The sequence below is a fragment of the Trachinotus anak genome, unplaced genomic scaffold (genome assembly GCF_046630095.1).
Source record: "Trachinotus anak isolate AG129_WGS33_773 ecotype Australia unplaced genomic scaffold, CSIRO_AGI_Tana_v1 ptg000014l, whole genome shotgun sequence".
In the NCBI taxonomy this organism is placed as follows: Eukaryota; Metazoa; Chordata; class Actinopteri; order Carangiformes; family Carangidae; genus Trachinotus; species Trachinotus anak.
In genome coordinates this window covers 21,965,084-21,985,715 of record NW_027273865.1, presented here as the reverse complement: position 1 = coordinate 21,985,715, position 20,632 = coordinate 21,965,084, and the positions used below count along the sequence as shown (strand labels likewise).

The window sequence follows — 20,632 nt, the reverse complement described above, 5'->3', positions numbered from 1 at the left end:
TTGGGTTTTAGTCATTTCATGGGATTTATTGGTAATATAGACATATTTAAAAAAGACAAGCCTCAACCTTATGAAATTTGACCGTAGAATTTCTCTATACTTTTTTCATCAACACCACTGACCAATGATTTGCTACGCAGCATCAGTCCATTGGCTGAGTTCAACTTCTATGAGCCCCATGGACTTTGATCGGTTGGACTGAATTTCCACAAACAATTTGTTTCCCCAATTTGCTCTCACAACTGCTTCACAAATATCGTGAGAAGTTCTGGTAAAGGCAATTTTCACTTCAGGCTGGGGCCAGGAAAAAGCCACACCAGTTGGTCTTGATTCATATTTTATCATAGTGTGTTGGTTGTTCCGTCCTCCATCAGGATATTTCAAAGCTGTACAACTGGCCCAGTTCCCTGCATGTGGCGACAATACCGTCACCACGCAGTAATGAATCAAATTAAGTGGAATGTCAGCTAGGCTAACAGAGCTCTCCTTCTCCTCTCAGCATGAAAAGGAATAGTTTCGTGGCTCCAATTTGTCTCTCCCTGCCCTCGTTGGCACATATTTTTGCGTTTCATCTAAAAAAAAAAGTGATAAAAAATTATGCTACTGGCAAAGACATGGGGAGCAGGAGAGGGAAAATCCAATTAGAAGTGTAGAATCTTTATTCATGTCTCGAGTCACAGGTAGATGGGATGACTGGCGTAAAGCAGGGCCTTACCTTTTGGTTCGATGTAAATATATGCGATAACAAATTATATCCCTGGGAGGGGGGGGGGGTCTGGACCTGTACCTCTCCCTTTCTTTCCCTCTCTCACTTTTCTCCCTCCCTCTCTCCTGTGAAGATTAAAGGACCATAAGGGTGGTGTGAAGGGAGAGTGATACTTTACAGTGACAGAAGAAAGAGAACGACACAGCAATATGCTGATGATATGGTGATGAGCAAGACAGGAGATTAAAGTGTAAGAGATGAAGACACAGCGCAAGAAAGAGAGAGCGATATTTTGAATGAATAAATATGCACCGAGGCTTTTGTACAACTGTGTAAGTGACAGCCCTTGTATGCCTTGGGTGTTCTGAAGAAACAAAGGTTTTACATTTAAAAGCAGCCTACTACGGCCTCCGGGTGCAAGAGGTAAAAAACCGATTTGGGATTTTTTTTTGTCTGTGTTCAACCTGTAGCCAACTTCTTTTCTTACATTTCTTGCACCAAATAGTACTTAATGTAATTATACCATTAATCGAAGAAGTTGTAACGTCATAGGAGTCAAAGCTTGGTCGTTTCACACACTGTTGTCATGTATGACAGAAAGTCAACCAAACAAAAAAAAAAAAAAAAAAAAAAAAAAAACTTCTTTAAATGTAAAAAAAATCCTGCCATGTGTTGGTGGTAATGTTTTAGGAGCTCTTCTGAGCCGTAACAACCTCTGGTGGTGATGCGCTGTGAGAACATACTGAGTAGGAAATTTTGTTCCCTTTGAAGCACAGTGGTTTGTCGCTTTGTGACATTGTTAGATTTCACTGTAATTTAAGTTTTTAAGTCAAATGTCTGTTGGTGAGTGTTTATCTGTTATCTACTGTTCCTCTTTGCTAATGCAGTTTTCCAGTCATGTCTGCTTATATGTCATTTGCAAACACAGCAAAGTGATGTGCTGTGATAAGTGTGGAAAAGTCTGCAGGTACTGTAGCCTCACACCAACACGACAGTAACTGCCTCAAAACTAAACAGCTGGTTTCAAGCAACGTCTCTGATTGACTCCACAGAAAACAAACATTATGAATTTACTGAATTTGTATTTACTGCAGGTCAATTTTATTGTACTATAAGGTGTTTTTTCTTGTGTTATGCATTTACTTAAACTCATTTGTGGAACTATGTCTTTGCATTGTTGAAGCCAGAAATAACTGAACCTTCCTCCAGATGCATAAAAATGCTCTGCTTTGAATAATTGTTGGTGTCTGATGTATTTTCCCAAAATAAAAGGGTTCAGTTATGTGTTTAAGAACTTAACTTTGCCGTCTAGGTGCCCTTGGAGGCATGTTTCCACAAATTGCTTTCTGGACCCCGATTAACTTCCATAGTAGTTGTGATGTCACAAAATCGCACTTGTAAATACAGGAGGAATTTGAAAACAGTCTCCTGGTGTCAAACCCTGCACTGACATTGTTCAGTGAAGGTCAAACATTAATGTGAGGTAGCAATAAGCAAAACACATTTCTGAGTGGAAGGGGGCTTTAAAGAAAATACAATAAACACCAATAAAAAGTTGTGTTTTCTGAAAATCTCCACCAAGAAACCCAAGACACTGTGTTTAAATTAGTCAGACAAGTAATAAGTTGTGTCAAGCTTCTAGGTATATTATTGTAAAGGAGCTCAGAACAAAGAGGCCAGCTGTATTGGTTTTGTAACACAAATGATCAGTCTTCTAAGCACGAGCTAAATCCTGAAAATCTTGTGATTTACAGCGAGAGAAGGAAGCAGAGGGAGGTGGCAGAGAGACAGCACAAAAGAGTGAGAATGACAGAAAAAAGCACGAGACTGAGATTATCCGAGGCCTTTCACTGTGGTGCTAATCCATACTTTATAATATTGTCACCCAGAGCGAGGAGATCATAAATCTGCGATACAAGAACACTTAGCAGACAAACGGACAGGAGGGAACAGAGGATATTACTGCTGTGGACCATGGTCATCTATCTCTCTCTAGGTAGTTACTACGACTCTGTGGCCACTAAGTATAACAAACATGCATGAGCACACTTACCTATTTTATCATTGGTGAAATGTGACTTATTTAATTGTGTCACACTGTCCCCCCCAGCTAAAAGTAATGCTAATACTCTGGCTGAGCTACTGAGATCGTGTCAAATCTTTAAACTGAAGACAAACGACTGGGGTTTACCACTGCAACAACACCCACACCGCCCTCACCGTGATTCTCTCGTGCTACCACATCCTCACCACGAGGCCCGGTACCGTCTACAAAAAACTGAATTTCAACAGCACTGTGATGAGGGAGAGGGTCCATTTGCATTGCCAGTCGCAAACCAAAAGGTGTATCTAATGTCTTGGGGGTGCACAGAGAAGATGAATAAGGGAGGCAGCATAAGACTGGCTCTATATATAGCAGGTAATCTGTCATCTCATTTTTGTCATCTCCCGTCCCCTCGCTTTTGCTTTGAGGAATGAGGGATTGATGTTCAGAAGATCAGAGGAAGTAAGGAGGGAATCTTAGAGGCTTGGAGGAAAGAGAATAAGGAGATGGAGTGTGTGTGTGTGTGTGTGTGTGTGTGTGTGTTAGGGAGGAACGAGGGAGCCTGCACTGAGCAACTGATGACTGCTGTTTTTAGAGACCCAGTTGCAGCTGGCCGAAGTCCAAGCTGAATAGCTCACTTCTCTCAACTGCAAGAAAAAAGTGAGCGTCAAACTATCCATCTAACACTTTAGTTTCAGAAGATTTCCGCTGAATCCCATCCTACAGTGCAAAAATTTCATTTCCTCCCAACCTGCAACACCATGACTGCCTGGAGTCAGATATTTCTAAAGTGGATATTGTTTGAACATTGTGTCAGCTCTGACAGGTTGGATTCCCCAGCAGAGAGATCAGTTTGAGACAAACATGTCTTGCTCACAAGCGCGCGGCTGCACGCACACACACACACACACACACACACACACACACACACACACACACAACACTCTTGGGAAAATGCTGAGGGGCCTTATGAAGCCCTTTTTGATAAGGTACGCCTTGTGGTCACTTCAAAGCAGAGATGAAGGAGTGGATAAAGAAGGAGCAAAGGGATGGGGGGAGAAAAGAGGCAGGGTGAGGATGGAGTGAGGACTGAGACATGAGGCAGGATAAAAAGATGGAGTTAAAGGCAAGAGAATGAAACTGGGTGAACTGTGGGTAAGATGAAGGAAAAAAGGGAGGGACTGCCCTGCAAAAAGAAAGAGGGAGACACATTTGCATGGAAAAGATAGCAGGACATGCAGGACATAAAGATACAAATGCAACTTGTACAAATTTAGATGTGCATGCTCACACACACATCACACTCGCACACCTGGGGAGTTGAATCTAGAACGTTAGCAAGAGGTTCAGGAGGCCGAGGCTCGTCCCTCTGTGCAAGTACCAGCTAAGTGAGCGACTTTTTGCTGAGAGAGAATCTTCCTGCTCTCGATCCAGAAACCCTCTGATGAGCAGCTATGGTAAAGCCTGAAGCACTGATACATACGGGGGAGAGAGGCATCATTAGAATAACTCAACCATTCATAGACGTCAGACAGTAAGCGAGCTACCTCCATCTAGAACCAGTTCCCCTGAATTATTCACAGAGGTGTAAATAAAATATATCCAGTGGCCTTCACCTAAAAAAAAAAAAAAATTGAAACCACATAGCTGCCATGCTGACTAATGAGTTCTTCTGTGGGAGATGATTTCCGATACTGTATGACATGCAAGCAGATGTTTAAAAAAAGACCTTACCTCTAAATTCAGTTATTCACAGTGATATTCAAGGAGAGGGGCTGTGTAGCTTGATTTAAAACAGAATATTTCATCGATATGGTAATGACACAAAATATGCCACCTCTCCAAAACTGCAGGAAAACCATAGAAGCAGGGAAGGCAATGATGTCCAAAAGTGCTACTATCAAAAAAAACAATTGCTGAGAAACATTGGTATCCATTGGTCAGCTCTCAAAAAGCACATTACTGTCCTTTAATTTTCCCAGAATAACAGATGATAGCAGAGCATTTATTGCTTTTCTCCTGCAGCTAAGAGTGCAATATTTCGTGCATAATGCATGAGCGCTGTGACATGGCTCAAATCATCCCCACAACAAATAGCTTCATAATCAATGGGGCGGTGAGCTGCATGTACGTGTTAGATATCAGTCCTCCTCACACGTATGACAGAGAGATAGGAGGCAAACTGTCACACAGGCAGCCAGAAGGTGGCAAGGACAAGAAATCAAAGCACGAGCATCCAGTCAGGGGAAGATGAATAGGCCACAGGTCGTTTCCATGTGTCTCACTGGTGCACCAGCGTTAACACGCCACAGTGATGCAGCCGTCAACCTGTGTGCCAGAGCTACAATACAGTGAGCAGAAATCAATACACGCTCCAGCCAATTCTTCATCCCAGCTCCTGTGATTATGACAATCACTCCAGGTGGTTGGAGTATGGATCACGTTGCTCTGCTGGATCCTAGGCGCTGCTTCTGGCTCACAAAACCATTTTTATTTCCCAAAGGTCAATCAGTGGGAAAACTGGCTCATTTCCTCTGGTCAACCTTGTATTTCTTAAATTATGCAATAATCAGTTAAAGGGTCTCAAGTTTAAGAAGCAAAGAGAAGAAGGTTACAACTCCCACAGAACTGTAAATTACAATCAGTCCATCTTATATATTAAACTCCTGATCCAAAAATAACTCATTTATTTCATTCAACATAAATCTACCATCTGAAGATATTTTTTCAGAATAAGAAGGTTGTCAGAAAATATTTTTCCAACCCCACTGTCCATACAATTTCATTTCAAGACACTGTTTTCATATCTTTACACTCATGCCAAGGTTGAAAAACTTAAAAGATGTCTCCTGGTTGAGCCCTCGGAGACAGACATCTAAGGACAGCTGCCCCCACCCCCACCCTTTTCACTTCTTGTCTTCTTCTGTCAATCACACACAAACTTTTAACTGCCCTCTGCCAGACCCACCTCTCCAAACTCAACACATTTCCTCCCCATCTGTTGTCTGTCTTTATAAAGGCCTCTTACTCTCCTCTCTTTCCACACACATCACTTCTTTTTCATTTACGTACAATGAATAATTGTTCCATTCCAGCAAATGGGTCAAGTTCGCAGTGTCAGTAGTTAGTCAGTGAAAAAGGCAGGCAGTTTCTCTCTCTCTGTGTGTGTGTGTGTGAGTGTGTGTGTGTGTGTGTGTGTGTGTCTGTGATATGTATCAGGCGTTTCCTCTCAGCTCCTATTACTCTGACACAACACTTTCTAAATTAGCCGCCTCACACTAACCACTGCCTGAGCTTCAGGGCCCGACCTCATGCTTACCCACAATGCCTCCCTCGCTTTACACACACCTCAGGTTGGAACACAAAAAGATATCGACATGACAGCAGCACACCCTAAAAAAGACATCCTCCAAATCTCATCATCTCATCCTTTTGTGATGAAAGTCGACTGTTTATAGCTTCTGTGCTGTGCAGAGGAGCGGCGAAAAAGTAAATGCAGCTTACACAGAACAGTGCTGTGTTCAACTACAACAATATGGGCTCACAGATTTTAAGTTTCAACCTACAAAACAATGTCTGACCTAGTTAAAGACAAACGCATGGCTCTGGTCACGTTGTCTTGGTCTATATAGGCTAATGGTGAGTTCATACCAAACTGCAGCCGCCCTTTGAACCCAGCTCACAGTTAATTCGTACTGTATATCCTGCAGGTCTCAGATGCTTCAAGGTGTGATGATTAATGATGGTGTTGTTGACGATAATGAGTAGCAGGACTTTAGTTGTGCCCTTTTTCTTCCGCTCCTGTGGCTGGCATCTGCCCACCTTACACATGTGGAGAAAAAGTAGTCCTGTCTCTGGCTGGAGGGCAGAGCAGACACAGCTAACATATAATATACTAATAGCACATCATGGACTAGAGCACTTCCTGTTACGTTTAACCCATGTGAACAATTTGGAGGAATATCATTCTGAAACCTGCATCTAAAGATTCTGTGGTGTGTTCAAAACGACAGATATTTAATCACTTTTTTACCAATCGTTAGATGATTCGATCAGTACCACTCTCATGTCGATACAGTCAAGGGTGTAATTTCCACTGAGGATGAGGAGGACATGCCCCCTTTACTTTTAATACTACAGGTTGAACACTGTTGTCTTATTGTCCAGCTACCAGTATCCTAAAGATCTGAGCCACTTTTTGCTTCAGAGCCATCATTCTACTACCCTTCATTAACTGGTGGCAGTTGTTTGCACTGAAAAAAAACCACCTGCTGACACCAAAGAAGCTACCGCCCATGTCTTCTCTTTTGGACATATTTCTATTTACAGTTAATAATTCTCTTCTCAAAAGATGACGACCTGAACACCACTCAAAGACAAGACAGTAAAACAGACAGTAAAGCACAGTGCTCTTTGCAGTAAAGATGCAAACACAACCTACAGCCAGCAATAAGTGAGCTTAGTTTAGCACAGAGACTGGAATCAGGGGGTGACAGCTGGCCTGGCTCAGTCCAAAGTTAAAAGCACCCTACCTGAATCTCTCAATCTCACAAATTAACACATTAGAAGAAAGAAATAGTGTAAATTAACAGGTTGCAAGTTTAGGAGGGATTATGTGTCAGTCTTTTCTTGGGTGGGGACAGTGACATCTATGTTTGGACTGAGCCATGCCAGCTTTCTCCACCCTGCTTCCCATCTTGGCTATATTGGCTTTACTGATGGACGGATGTAAGAGTGGTATCGATCTTCTCTTCTAACTCTCAGCAAGAAAGCAAATAAGCATGTTTCGTACAATGTTTAACTATTAAACTCACTACCTGTGGTTGTATTCAGATTAATGCCTCCATTTTTATATGTCCATTATGTAGAAATAATTATTGTATCACATTTAAAACTATGAGATATGACATATCTGGTCCCCAAGTGTAAATAATCTTAGTTGCTCCTTAGTTGTTACTATATAGGACAGAGGACAGAGAGAGCAAGGACAGGTTAAAACTGGACATCTGATCATACTGAGGCCCTTCAATACGTAGATGGCATGCACTGTTAATACCAGGTGGTGTTTGTTTCAACTTTCAACTTTAATAGGATTACGAAACACATTTTACAGAACCTCCAAATGTGCTTTACAACGAGATAAGTCGAGCGAGGGTTACTGCATGCTCTAAGATAAGGTTTTATGTCACACTGCCCTCTCTTATCCAGAGAGGAGCTGCTTGGAAATGTGCTTGTGTGCCCCTGTGTCATTCCACTCATACTGCACAGCCCTGACCTCTGTCTGACTCATAAACACAGGCTTTAGAAACTCTGCGTGTGTGTGCACAGCATGTGCACGTCAGAAGGTGAGGTTGGAGGGTCAGTGTATGAGTGAAAGTGAGAGAGAGATGAGTGACAGACGGTTGGGAGAGAGTCGCCTTGTGGCATTTCATCACTGCACCCCAGCCCATCAGTGAACCGTGATTCACTGTGATGTTAACTTTGTTCACTGCAACACTGATTTCCCAGGATACATCATGTCGGAAACAAGGTGCATTATCCTTTTGCACGAAGCAGCCTGTCTGAGGCGCTGGAAACAGACTCGTCAGCACTTAATAACTGTTACTTTTACAGGTGCTTGTTCCTCTGAGGTTGTCTGTCAAAAGAATGCGGCAATACGAAAAGATCCACGTCACGATAATCCAAAAACATTCTTCCAATGCCAGTACACACGACATATGTCAATATATTTGTCTGCATATGGGAAGCCACCTGTTACATTAGTCATACTGGACTGCAGATGGCAATGGGGGCTTTGGGTTGTCATCTTCTGCTGTATTCTCAAGCTTGTCAAAAATCACAACTTTTTGGTGCAATTCAGAGACAAAAAAAACATGTTTAATATAATACAAACATTCAGTCTTAACCTTATCTTTGAGTCTTGTTTCTGTCCACTGTTAAAAAGTTAAAAAATCATTTTCAAGATCATTTTCATCCGTCTCTGATTTAGAGAAAGTCATCATGTTTTTATCTTTTCTCGGGTCAGTTACACTACTTTTTGTTTGCCTTGAGTGGTAAAGCTGTTCACATGTTCATGTCAGCTGCTAGACTCCAGACCAGCTCAGATGTCCTGACCAGATTCCTCCAATGAAGAAAATAACTTTTTTTTTTTTTTTAACTTTTCTTCCTGACAAGAGATCGGTGTTAGTTGTGCAAATGACTATACTTTCTTGGGATGGGCTGTGTTTGAATTTGTTCAATTTGTTTAAAAGTGTTTATAACTAATCCAAACAGCTACACTCATAGAGAGAAAGGCGATGCAATATTGTTTAAACATTGCTATGACGGAGCACACATCCAGACATTCACATTCATCATGTTGCACTTGGGTTAATGCTTTTGAAACAATTTGTCCGCCTGATGAGCAGTTCTGCCGTCTTTAGTGCCAAAAACAAAAGTGGTGTTACTGTTATCCTAACACATAATCTTACAGGGAGGACCAACACCATGTTTGAATTCTCTTGTCCTACAGTAAGCATTTTTCTTTTTAGTACTGAAGTATTTTTAGCCACCTCATCTTTAAACCATACCTTAACTGCAGAGCTGGGAGATCAGAAAACACTCATGTCATGATACTTTATTAAGCAATGATAAACAACCTGTTGAGTCTGGAATAAAATAGGTTGTCATTGTTGTAGCTCCCACTTTCTAGTTTATTTATTTTAAGGTTTAACATTTCTTACAACGACAGCACTATTCAGCATCCGTTATTACACATTTGTGTCCCTATGGCCACGCTCAATCTTAAATCCTGCATCAACCTTCCATTCGCATCTCATCTCATTACCTCAGTCGCTACCTTTAAAACAAATTCTTACAAACTGACATTTATGCAGCAGGTGTTCAGCCCCTTTGATGTGATGCTTCTTTTTTTTTTTAACCCTCTTTTTGAACAATGGGAACCATCTCTTCTTTCCCTTCTCCCAGCCTGCCGCTCCCTCTCTCCTAACTTCTCCATCCCTCCATTGTCCTCAGATCATATTATGTGAACTCTCATTACAGGGGTGGTAATAGACTCTTCAGCACTAAGATCCTCTTTATTATCCGTCAACTGTGGACTACATCTCTAAGCTGATTAGCCAGAGCTGTCTTTTTAAGCATTTCAATTAGGAGCGTTCTGAATAGTCAAGCAGATTGCATGCCTCATATTCATTATTGACATTCTTAGAGCTTTACGCGATGTTCAAATACAGTAATCCAAGAAACACATTGCAGCAGCTCCTGGCTGCAGAAGAATGACATCATGGCAGATTTTAATATTGAACTCTGAAGAGAAATGGCAAAAGTATCTATCACCAGCAATCCAAAGCAATTTACGGCAGAGAGGAAAGCAATTTTAGCATAAATGGCCCAGCTGGCAATCACACTATCACACACACACACACACACACACACACACACACACACACACACATAAATATATAGTTTTGTTTTCTTTAAAGGAATAGACAAGACAAATGATGTATTTCAGGGAGCATGATCATTACCATCAGGTAATCTTTGTTTTTATCAAAAAATCCTTAGAGGACAACCATAGCCTGAAGCCTCAAAATGCAGATGCTTTAAATGAATGATGTGTGTGTTGTGGCCGAAATTATCTTTGTCTGCTTTTACATGACCGTGTGCTCTCAGAGGACTGTAAAATGGTAAGTTCTGATAAATATGTCATTTCGAGTGGCACGATGAGAGGCTGGCTCGTTAGCTGCCACTTAGAAAACTGTACCCCAGAAGTGCCCTCGAGGCTGTGAACACCTACGTGCTTAATCTCGCTGTTCGTCTGTCTCTCTTCACGTCATTTTTCAGACAAGCTCTGAAAAACAGACAGAGAGAAAATGTCCCACACAGGGGACATGATGTCTGGTAAAGAATGAGAGAAGAGGAAGTGGAAGTGGGGGGGAAATTGGTGGAGAATGAGGTTGTGACTCCTATTGCTAATGGATTTAGCGATAGGAGTGACGAGATGATGAGGCTGTGATCTGCTCATTGTGTGTGTGTGTGTGTGTGTGTGTGTGTGTGTGTGTGTGTGTGTGTGTGTGTGTGTGTGAGCTCACACGTACATGTGTCGTGCATGGTTTTGTGATGTCATTAGCAGTTGAGCCAAAATATGATGATCTCAGGGTATTATCAGTATCTGTTGAAGGTATCCGGCTTTATCAAATACCTACTTGACACAGGAGTCACCACTGTGTTTTATCATTCTGTTTCTATCTGACTCTCTCACTTTCACACACACACACACACACACAAACACACACAGTTACACACTCAATAATCCATTCAGTCATGTTAATCCAGCTGTGTGCTGGGGAGATGTGCTGTACATGGCCGACAACCATGTCACCGAGGTGCTGATGTCATACCTGTCTATATTTCTTTTATCATAGCTGTTGTTGTTGTGAGCCCCTCGGAGACACACACAGTACATGTGAATCTAGCAGGAAGAATAAACTCTGCCCTTGTCATTGTAGCCCATTGAATTTCTTACTAAGGAGATTGTTAATGTCACAAATGCATGTGTTTCTGTGCTAAGTGACGTGTGGTTGTCATGTTCTCAGTTGTATCAATTTGACAAAAAGCTCATCCTCACTTAGAGCATCTGTTCGGGAGAGGAGAGCAGACAAGAGAAGGGATACAGTTGTACACACTTGAGGGTTTCTGCAGTCGTCATGTACCAGTTGCCACAGAACAACTGCAGCTTCCCAGGGCACCTTTGTGTTGCTTGTAGAGGAAGATGAGAGCCTTCCACATTTCAAATGAGATTTTCTGAGCCAGCATATAATTTTTACAGTTGTGATTTCAGTCCTGAGCCCATTCCTCTCTGAACTATCTGCTGTTCAAGTTAAATATATTCAATTGCATTTCATGATGCTGCATTGACTGATAGCCTCTGATTGGACAATGCTACAGATGTTTCCTAGTATCAGATTCTCGCATCACTAGTTAAGAAGATATTCCTAAATTTCAACGGTACGACCCAATCCCTTTGTAGCAGTTACTAAGACATAGGAAGCCTTTACACACAACCTCAGGGACGGATTTACAAATAGTGGTTACTGGTGTAGTTTTTCTGGAATAATGCACATATTAAATGTATCTCCATGCATTCCTCGTGGAGTGGGTTTTTAATACCTTTGAATAGGAAACCGGGAGGTATAGTGGTCATGAAGCCCAGATTAGGATTTGACAGTCTGCTGAGAGTGGTTGGCGTGGGCGTGTATGTGTGGATGGAGAGGGGGATAAAGAGGGAAACACTGAGGAGCAGAGTGTGTAGAGACATCCAGAGATTTAAGACAAGACAGACGAAAAGCAGATCTTAAAAGGACACATGAGGAAGTCATGATGAAGAGATCATCGAAAAGAGGATGGGGGGGGGGGGGGGGGGGGGGGGGAATTAAGATCCACAAGGAAGAAAAAAGCTATGAGATTGAGATTTAGTGGAGTAAAGAGATGGAGCGTGATGGAGATTGAGAGACTGAATGGGAAGAGGAAGAGAGGCATCACAATAAAAGTTCCAGCTGGGAGGGATCGCAGCAAAACAGAAATCAGAAAGAGGAAATGCCATAGGAAATAAACTGGAGTGACAGCTAGAGGGAAAGATACTGAGCACTAAAACGTAGTAGAGGAGACAGCAGATGGTGGGGATTATTCTGGACTAAAATACTCTGGGATCTACAGAGGGAAGGCCACAGTCATAAACCGTTACAGACTCCATCTGCCAGAAATAGACCAAAAAGAGCTGTAGGTCCACCATCAACGTGATGATAAAATGCTATAGGCAGCATTTTGTGGCAATACCACAGAAAGAAAACCAGCTATGAATGTGACTGTGAAGAACACCTAAATAGACAAAGTGCTGATGTACTTTTGTGTTTGTGTGTTTATTAAAATCAGTTGGGGGAGACATCCCATTGAGTCATAACCTTACACATACAGAACATGCATAGCTAAACACACAGCATGGGAGCTTCTAAGACACTTCAAGTGATAATTTTGGGAAACAACCATTAGCATCTCACAGATGGCATTCATGTGGAGACATAATGTGGGATATAAACACAAAGTAGTTTTTTGCAGTAGCAGCAGGTGCATGTGTGCTGCACTATCTTAGTCAGGCTGTATGTTCTGTGTGTTTGTGTGTGATTATGATGACTGATACCATAAGACACCCTGAATCCACATTATATGCTCACTGTGATTAGGACAACAGCCTCCTGCAGTAACTGTGGGTGTGAGTCTGCAGTAAAAACAACAACAAACTGGTTCACAAATCCCCCCAATAATGCCTCTCTATCCATTCACACACAACCTGAACACACACAACTGCAGATACAGTCTAATGCCAGCTAATCATCCTGTCTCCCCCGTGCATGCAGAAAAAAAGGAAAGTAGAGAAAGAGCTAAGAGACTAAGAGATTTGAAAGTAAGTTAAAGACTTCTTTTTATTTTTACCTTTCCCTGTGTGTAGATCAAACCTTGAACCTGCAGCAGAGAGAAAAAGAAGAAGTAGAAAACATAATTACTGTTGTGTTCCAAATAGACATAAGCCAGGCTGTGCAGATCATACGGTGTGCTACCACACTGATGAAGCAATTTAAAACAAAAATCAACATTAGCTCTCTGTAGGTGGACAGAACCCATAACACGCTCAGGTCCTGTCTGCAGCTTTTCTCAATACTCCTCTGTAATTGCCTATTGAGCCGTGTCACTCGAGGCTTGTACTTTTTAACAGCAAGTAATTGTTAGAACATTCTAGTCTGAACATTGGTGTTGGGATGGCAAACATATTGACATATTCTGTGTGTGTATAAGAGAGAGAAAAAGTGTGTGTGTGTGTGTGTGCGCGCTTGCATTATTGACTAATTATCTACCCTGACAGGAGACAGTTAATTAAATCCTTCCCTGGCAGTGGGAATGAAGTAATTATTGTGCATGGATGCATATCCACTAAAAAAAAAAAGAAGCCATCATTCACATGTGGTAAATACATGCCATGAGTACACGTCTGCACCACACATGGAAAATAACTTCCCTGACAAACCTCATATCCAAAAGTACTCAGATTGCAAGCCATTACCAGATCTTTGCATCATCACCTTGTCTTGTGAGCGTCTCTATGGACGTCTTTCCATCATCGTCATCTGCTGCTTCCCAGTAGCACTTAAACTAAGCTTTCTTTTCTCTTCCTCTGCCAGGAAAACATAATCAGATATGATGCCATTGACTTGCCAATATCATGTTCACTGCTGTTGTCGTTACAATTAACATCAATCAGCCTATTTTACTTCTGCTCCTAGATGAAGGCACCAGTGTGATAGCAGCATATAGTGCCTCTTACATGTTACAGTATTACAGAATAAAAAGTATTACAGATTTTTCTGAGGGCACATTAAAACATCGCTACAGTGCAAAATATGATTAATTTCATAAGAGGTGTGGTAATGCTCACTGGCCACATAGGACATTAAAGAAAACACTTTGTTAAAACCTTTACATCTTTGTTTTATACATAATAAATTATGGATTCACTGGGAATTTAAATGAATGTTTTAAATGCCTCCCAGTGCCAAACGGTGCCGACCAACACTGCCAGAAGTAAATCCCCCAAAAAGTACATTTTCTCCTCAATTCCCCAAACCACTCTGCCCTCAATTACAGGTTTCCAGTCTGAAGCCGATGCACTGGAACAAACCAGCTCATGTCTGCTGGATGAAAAACCCTGTCATCTAGTTGAATTGTACATGTGTTAACAGATGCCTGCTACATCTGCTGTCTGATAACAGGATCTGCTCGTCGGGATGGTCCAGCGCTGGCTGCAGATTGATCAGTGACAATTTGCTAACCTGCAGTGAGAGTCTGAGACTCTTTACCTTCACTGAAAGTGCTTTGAATGCAACCATCAGTGATAAAAGCTTTTTGTTTGCATGCAACCACTTGAAATGGTCTCTCCAGGGGAGAAAAAAAACACACTTAGTTGTGAATTTATGAATTTCTATCTCTTTACTTTCCTAGATTAGACTGCTGTCTCAAGACTTTGATATACTTTTCAATTTCAGTCAGTCTTTCTTCTTTTTGTGCAAAACACTGCTTCTTTGTCCTGCACTGTAGTTCCATTCATGGTATCGTGAAAAGAGGAGACACTGGCAGTTACGATCTGTCCTTTGCTGAAAACATCTGATTCTCTCAGGCTGACCACCCAGGACACAGGAGCCCTGGAAACAACAGAGGCTGCTGTGGCATACAAATAAGCTTCACAATCTGCTCCTGACACACACACACACACATGAACTACGTCTGTGCTGAGGTTGTTCATGTGGAAGTGCATGACCACATACATTCATATCACAGGACCACACCTCATCACAAACACTGTTTTTCATACATAAACTTCCAGCATATTTGTCTTTATGGTGCCTATTTTGCAGGAGTAATGCCTCAGTATTGCTGTTTCGTGTTACCAATCCAAATAACATTTTGTAGAGAGGTGAGTGCTTTTAATATTGGAAACATACTGTCATGCACTTGCTCAATGGAGAATCCTATTACACCCACTTCATGTGTGACAAGGTCTAATTCAACAGCAGGAGGCCAAACTCACAGAGAAAAAAATGCCTTGTCCTTATTCATGTAAACCCACATTTACAAATTCGATTCCAAGTTGACTACAGGTTCTCAATGATGCATTCAGTGTTAAAAACAAGCACTCAGTAATATTCTGTCATATTTTCTGCATCAGCGGTGGGGGCAGAGGTGTGAGGCTGACGCTTCGCCTGACTGATCCTTTTCAGCTGCTGATGTTCACAGGGCCATCAGCAGCAGGCTTCCAGACGACCTGCCACATATGGCTAAAGTCTTCTGCACTTGGAGATGCAGAGAAGCAATCATTTCATCAGTTGTTATGTTAGGCAGTGGTGCCTGACCACTTTCATTCAGATTGGTCTGCCAGAAGGAGCAAAGGCTCATGGGAAAGGAGGGGGTGGGGGTGGTGCAGAACTAACAGAGAAAAACAGGTGCTTCACATGCTGTTATTTTAACAGTTAATATATCTGATATAAAGAAAATCCTGCTGCCTGTGAATAGAAACTACACAAATGAATAACTGCTAGGAACATTACACTAACAAATTAAAGTGCCTCTTAACGAATGAAAAGTGACTTTTCTTTAAAGTCACCTGCAGCCAAGTATAAAATGCTAAACTATACATTGAGATGTAACATATTTCCCCGCCTGCTCTGACCTTCCCTCTGTGTAAAGCGGTGTGATTAGTCACTGTGTCAGTCTACCCCGAGCAGGTTGAATTTAATCTCAACCTCTGAGGCACTTCACAGAAAATTTCGAACCATTACCCAGGCTCAACAATTGGCACTGGCTGCCAAGTACCTTCAAGGGAATGTCAGTTTCCATGGAGACCAAGCCACCCCCTGCTGTAAACCCCCAACTCTCACCACAAGTAAAAAATGGCAAAAAAAAAAAAAAAAACCTATTAAGGAGCACGGATCACAAATCTCTCTGTAATCTCTCTCGTGCACTGTCTTGGCCTTTTTCTCTCCGTCTGACATAACTGATTGTGTTAATCTATGTGTCTGTGTTCTTGGTTCAAACATCTGCCTCTGTGTTTACCCATGTTAATAATTGCTCATCTGCAGCTCCTTGGCAGCTTCCCTCGGACTCCGAGAGGCGTCAGTGGGAATACGTGGGAAGATGTATAAATTTTAAAGAAGTAAGAAACTAAGTCAGGACGATAACTGCTCAAAGAGAGCTCAGAGCAGATGGAGCCTGACTCAAGAAATTACAAAAAGGAGTTTCAACAGTGGCTGTTTTTATAGTTTAAAGCCACTATAATCAATATTTTCATATGTATATGACAGAGGTGGCACACCTGATACCTATAACAATATTATTATAATTATATCACTGTTATCAGCGTAGCAGGTAGCCATTTTTAGCGAAAACGCTCCCAAAACCCACTGTATGCTACAAAGAGCTACAAGAGAGTGAATATTGGACTTAGCATGGCTCCAAGTAAATGCTAACGTTGCTCCATATTTGCTGCTTTATGTGTTAATAGGCAACTCTTTGCTAGTAGGCTCCTCATATATCAACTTAAAATGGATGCACTCATGTTCGCATATCACTCCTGAAGTCTGCAGTGACTATACCGCTCAATAAATACTATAAGAATAAAATAAAACTTAAGAGAAACTTTTGATGGGATCACATCAGCTGCGACACCCATCAACACGTCAACGTTCACGCCTGTAAATGGCGTGGCGGCACTGCTATCACAGTGACACAATCTGTGCACAGACATATTTAAACACCTAAGTATGCAAAAACGCCTCTGTAGCAGAAGTGTGTCCACATTTTACCATGATAATGCACAGACACTGACAGACTCACAGGGTGAAAACAATACCAAACCCACTGTCACGGCTGGTAATAACGAGTTCTCACATGCGTCATATGTCTGGGCGAGGCTGAGAAGACATTCATTTATATGCATAAAGATCTCCTGCCTTGTGCCTGATCTTATTTGCTAATTCTCCTCCTTATTTTGCAGAGTGACTCCCAGCTCTTGCTTTTTTCCTGTAATATAAAGACGTGTCCCTTCATTCCTCTTCTAAGAGCACACTGAAACCAGTAAATCAAGTGACTGTGGGGCGCCTTTAATTTTGCCTGCATTGCTGAGGACATGCTTTTTGAGTAGTGAAAACAAGAGTTTGAGGATTTCATTGCGAAATATGTACATGCTGTGAAAATCAAAGTATCTTTCAATTGCCACAGTGAATCAAAGTGTGTGCCCTGCACTGGTTATATCCAATTATTATTAAAATCAGAAAAATGTCTTTTGTTTTTCTGGTGCGCCTCACTCACATCCTGGTAAAGATAACCATAACTACAGGAAGAGAAGTGCTGAGTGGACACTGAAGAAATGCAGCTTCAAGAAAAAGAAGGAACGTGACTCCCAGAGGCAAACCTACGCTCAGCTCTCCCGCTGGTGTGCTCTGTCGGAAGACGATCACCAGGTAGCGAGCAGCAGTGTTGGCGATAACATGCCCAAACACACTCCCAGAGGAGGTGGAGCGCTTCCTACAACCATGCAAACTGCATCTTTAAAAACACATCCATGGCATCCGTTCACACATGATTTCATGACCCACAGTGTTCACACCTGATTCTCTCCCCTCCTGAGTCTTAATCAAGTTGTTTGTTTCTGGAAGGCTTCATTAGTTTGATTCTTTGATTGTGTAGGCGCGAATGCCTCTCAGTGAGAGGCGTATCCAGGATCAAAAAACACACACTGTCCTTGAGAGGGCCTCAGACAAATCTACACACACATAACAAAGCCCCCTCTGCGTGACTTCATCACACTGATCGCTTTCCATCGTCAGTTCTCTTTGTTATTGGGAATGCAGGTCATTACAACGCACGCTGCAGTGAGGTGGGTGTTAAAAGATGTTTTTCTTTATGGAGAATGATTTGTTTGTTTTACGTTCCAGCTCGCTAGCCTCCTGGGCCCTAACCTACATTACAGCACAAAGACTATTAATCATTGATGATCAGACCTTTTAATATTGCTCATGAAAAATGTATTTGCATGTGAATAAAACAAATGAAGACTTCTGTTTCAAAATGCCGGGTATCCAAATGATTACCTGAAGATTATCAAGTACGTGGTCTGTCCAAGTCTATTGATGTCAACATTAATTTGATTGAATTTGATACGATTTTGGATATGATGTGTCATTGATGCCATGCAATTAATTCTTTGAATATTCTTTCAACATTCTGTTGCAATACCCACCTTAAAATTATGTGTAAAATTCAAAAAGTAAACCTTGCAATCATCTCTAGTTACTAGCATCGTCTAGTTCATCTAAATTCCAGCTGGTGTTTCACATGTTTTTGACACAGCCATCAAAGAAACAATTTAAAGTATGAGAAATACTTTGTTCAAATACCTAATTTAAAAATTAATGAGTCACCTCAGAACTCAGAGCCTTTACAAATCCCACATCTAAAGCACATGCAGAATAATCATATAATCCAGACATTCATTATCGCTGAGGAGAGAAACGTCTCCAGAGGTCAATTAACCCGGTGTGTGAACTCAGGACTCTTGGCGCAGATGTCGAATACACCAGGATGATAAAGACGCACACACATGCACACACATGCACACGCAGACGCACAGTAAAGCAAAGATAATAGGCTGAGATAACAAAGTAATGCCACAGAAACACTTGCCAACGTTGCTCAACTCACACATGTGCGCGCACACACACATTGTCTGCTTCCCTCTTTCCCTGTTTAGCACACACACACACAAACTCACACAGGCTGTACGTATTACAGAGCCGACTGCTGTCCTTTAATCACAAGTCATGTTTTAATTGCTATAAGTGTGAAGGAAATAGGAGCTGTTAGAGTGGCTCAGTCTGGCACAGACATGTTAGAGAATGAGACTACTCGAGCCAAATCAGTGGATGCAAATATGCTTTTACCATAAGGTCATTTGACAGTCCATTTGGAAGTGAAGGTAGCCAGATTACTTTCCATTCTCTCTCAGTCAAGCCTCTATCGCATGTCAGAAACCAAAGGAGGTGTTCAGACTGTCTTACTTGATTTATTTGTTGTTCCATCTGCAAGGATTGAAACAGAACTAGAAAAAGTGTACGTGGAACAAAACACTGGATAAGATAAAATGAACATTAAAAAATGGATCCAAAGACCTGGCTCCAAGTTCATTTAGTGTTTTATTTCTTATGATTTGTGCTTGCAATTCCTAGAGGGTATTAGCATTTAAAAGCCCACTTCACACGCTCAGTTCACCTCCACCTGAGCTCAAACCACAGAAAATCAGTGGTAGTCTTCATAATACATGAGGCCTTACCCCACGGTGGAGCCATTTTCTGGGTAACTGCATCTGTCTAGAATAAGCTCATTCGCACAGGCGTCATAGGTGTTATTCATATATCCATTTATACAGTGAGTTTGAGCAGCATGCAATCTCTCACATATGCAAGTCAAAGCATCTAAGTGTTGCTTGCACAAGCACTTTGAAGCACAGTACACACATGCATGAACACATGCATTCAAAACCCCCTCCTACACACACACACACACACAAACACATATACATATATATGTATATATATATATATATATATATATATATATATATATATATACAAGCACTTTGAAGCACAGTACACACATGCATGAACACATGCATTCAAAACCCCCTCCTACACACACACACACACACAAACACATATACATATATATGTATATATATATATACATACATATATATATATATATATATATACATACATACATACATACATATATATATATATATATATATATATATATATATATATATATATATATATATATATATATATATACATACATACATACATGTATATATATATATTTACACACATTTATACCTGCACTAACAGACACTGAAATCCAGCACATACAGCTTTACAACACCTCAGGTTTGCATGAGCACAGGGGCTACTCAGACCTTCAAATTGGTCCCAGTGAGATGTGAGAGCTCAGACCACAGGGCTGACCTCTACCTCGACACCTGTGTATCAAAGAATTAGTCTCTGTCAGCCCAATCAATACTCCAGCAGCAACTAGAGACCCAGCACCGATGTAGGGAGACTGCTGTAGTGTATTAGTGGGCTGATGATGATTATGGCAAAGGCCATTTGCTTGGTGGTTCACCTCAGAGCAGAGGTTTGATTATAAGGAGAGTCCTCCTATTGGTCGTTTGAATCATCTTGGGATTTGAATAAGGAAACTACAGAATCAATTCAGCTGGTTTA

At 41.4% G+C, this 20,632-nt stretch overlaps 1 protein-coding gene across 3 annotated transcripts in view; it reads right to left on the bottom strand.

Annotated features, from left to right (window-relative positions):
* LOC139632229 (immunoglobulin superfamily member 11-like) overlaps nt 1-20,632 on the bottom strand; it is a 92,308-nt gene that overhangs the window by 50,479 nt on the left and 21,197 nt on the right. For all 3 annotated transcript variants that reach the window (XM_071497050.1, XM_071497052.1, XM_071497051.1), the window contains one exon: nt 13,239-13,268. In XM_071497050.1, the coding sequence (XP_071353151.1) occupies nt 13,239-13,268 (30 nt within the window). The remainder of the gene's footprint in view (nt 1-13,238; nt 13,269-20,632) is intronic.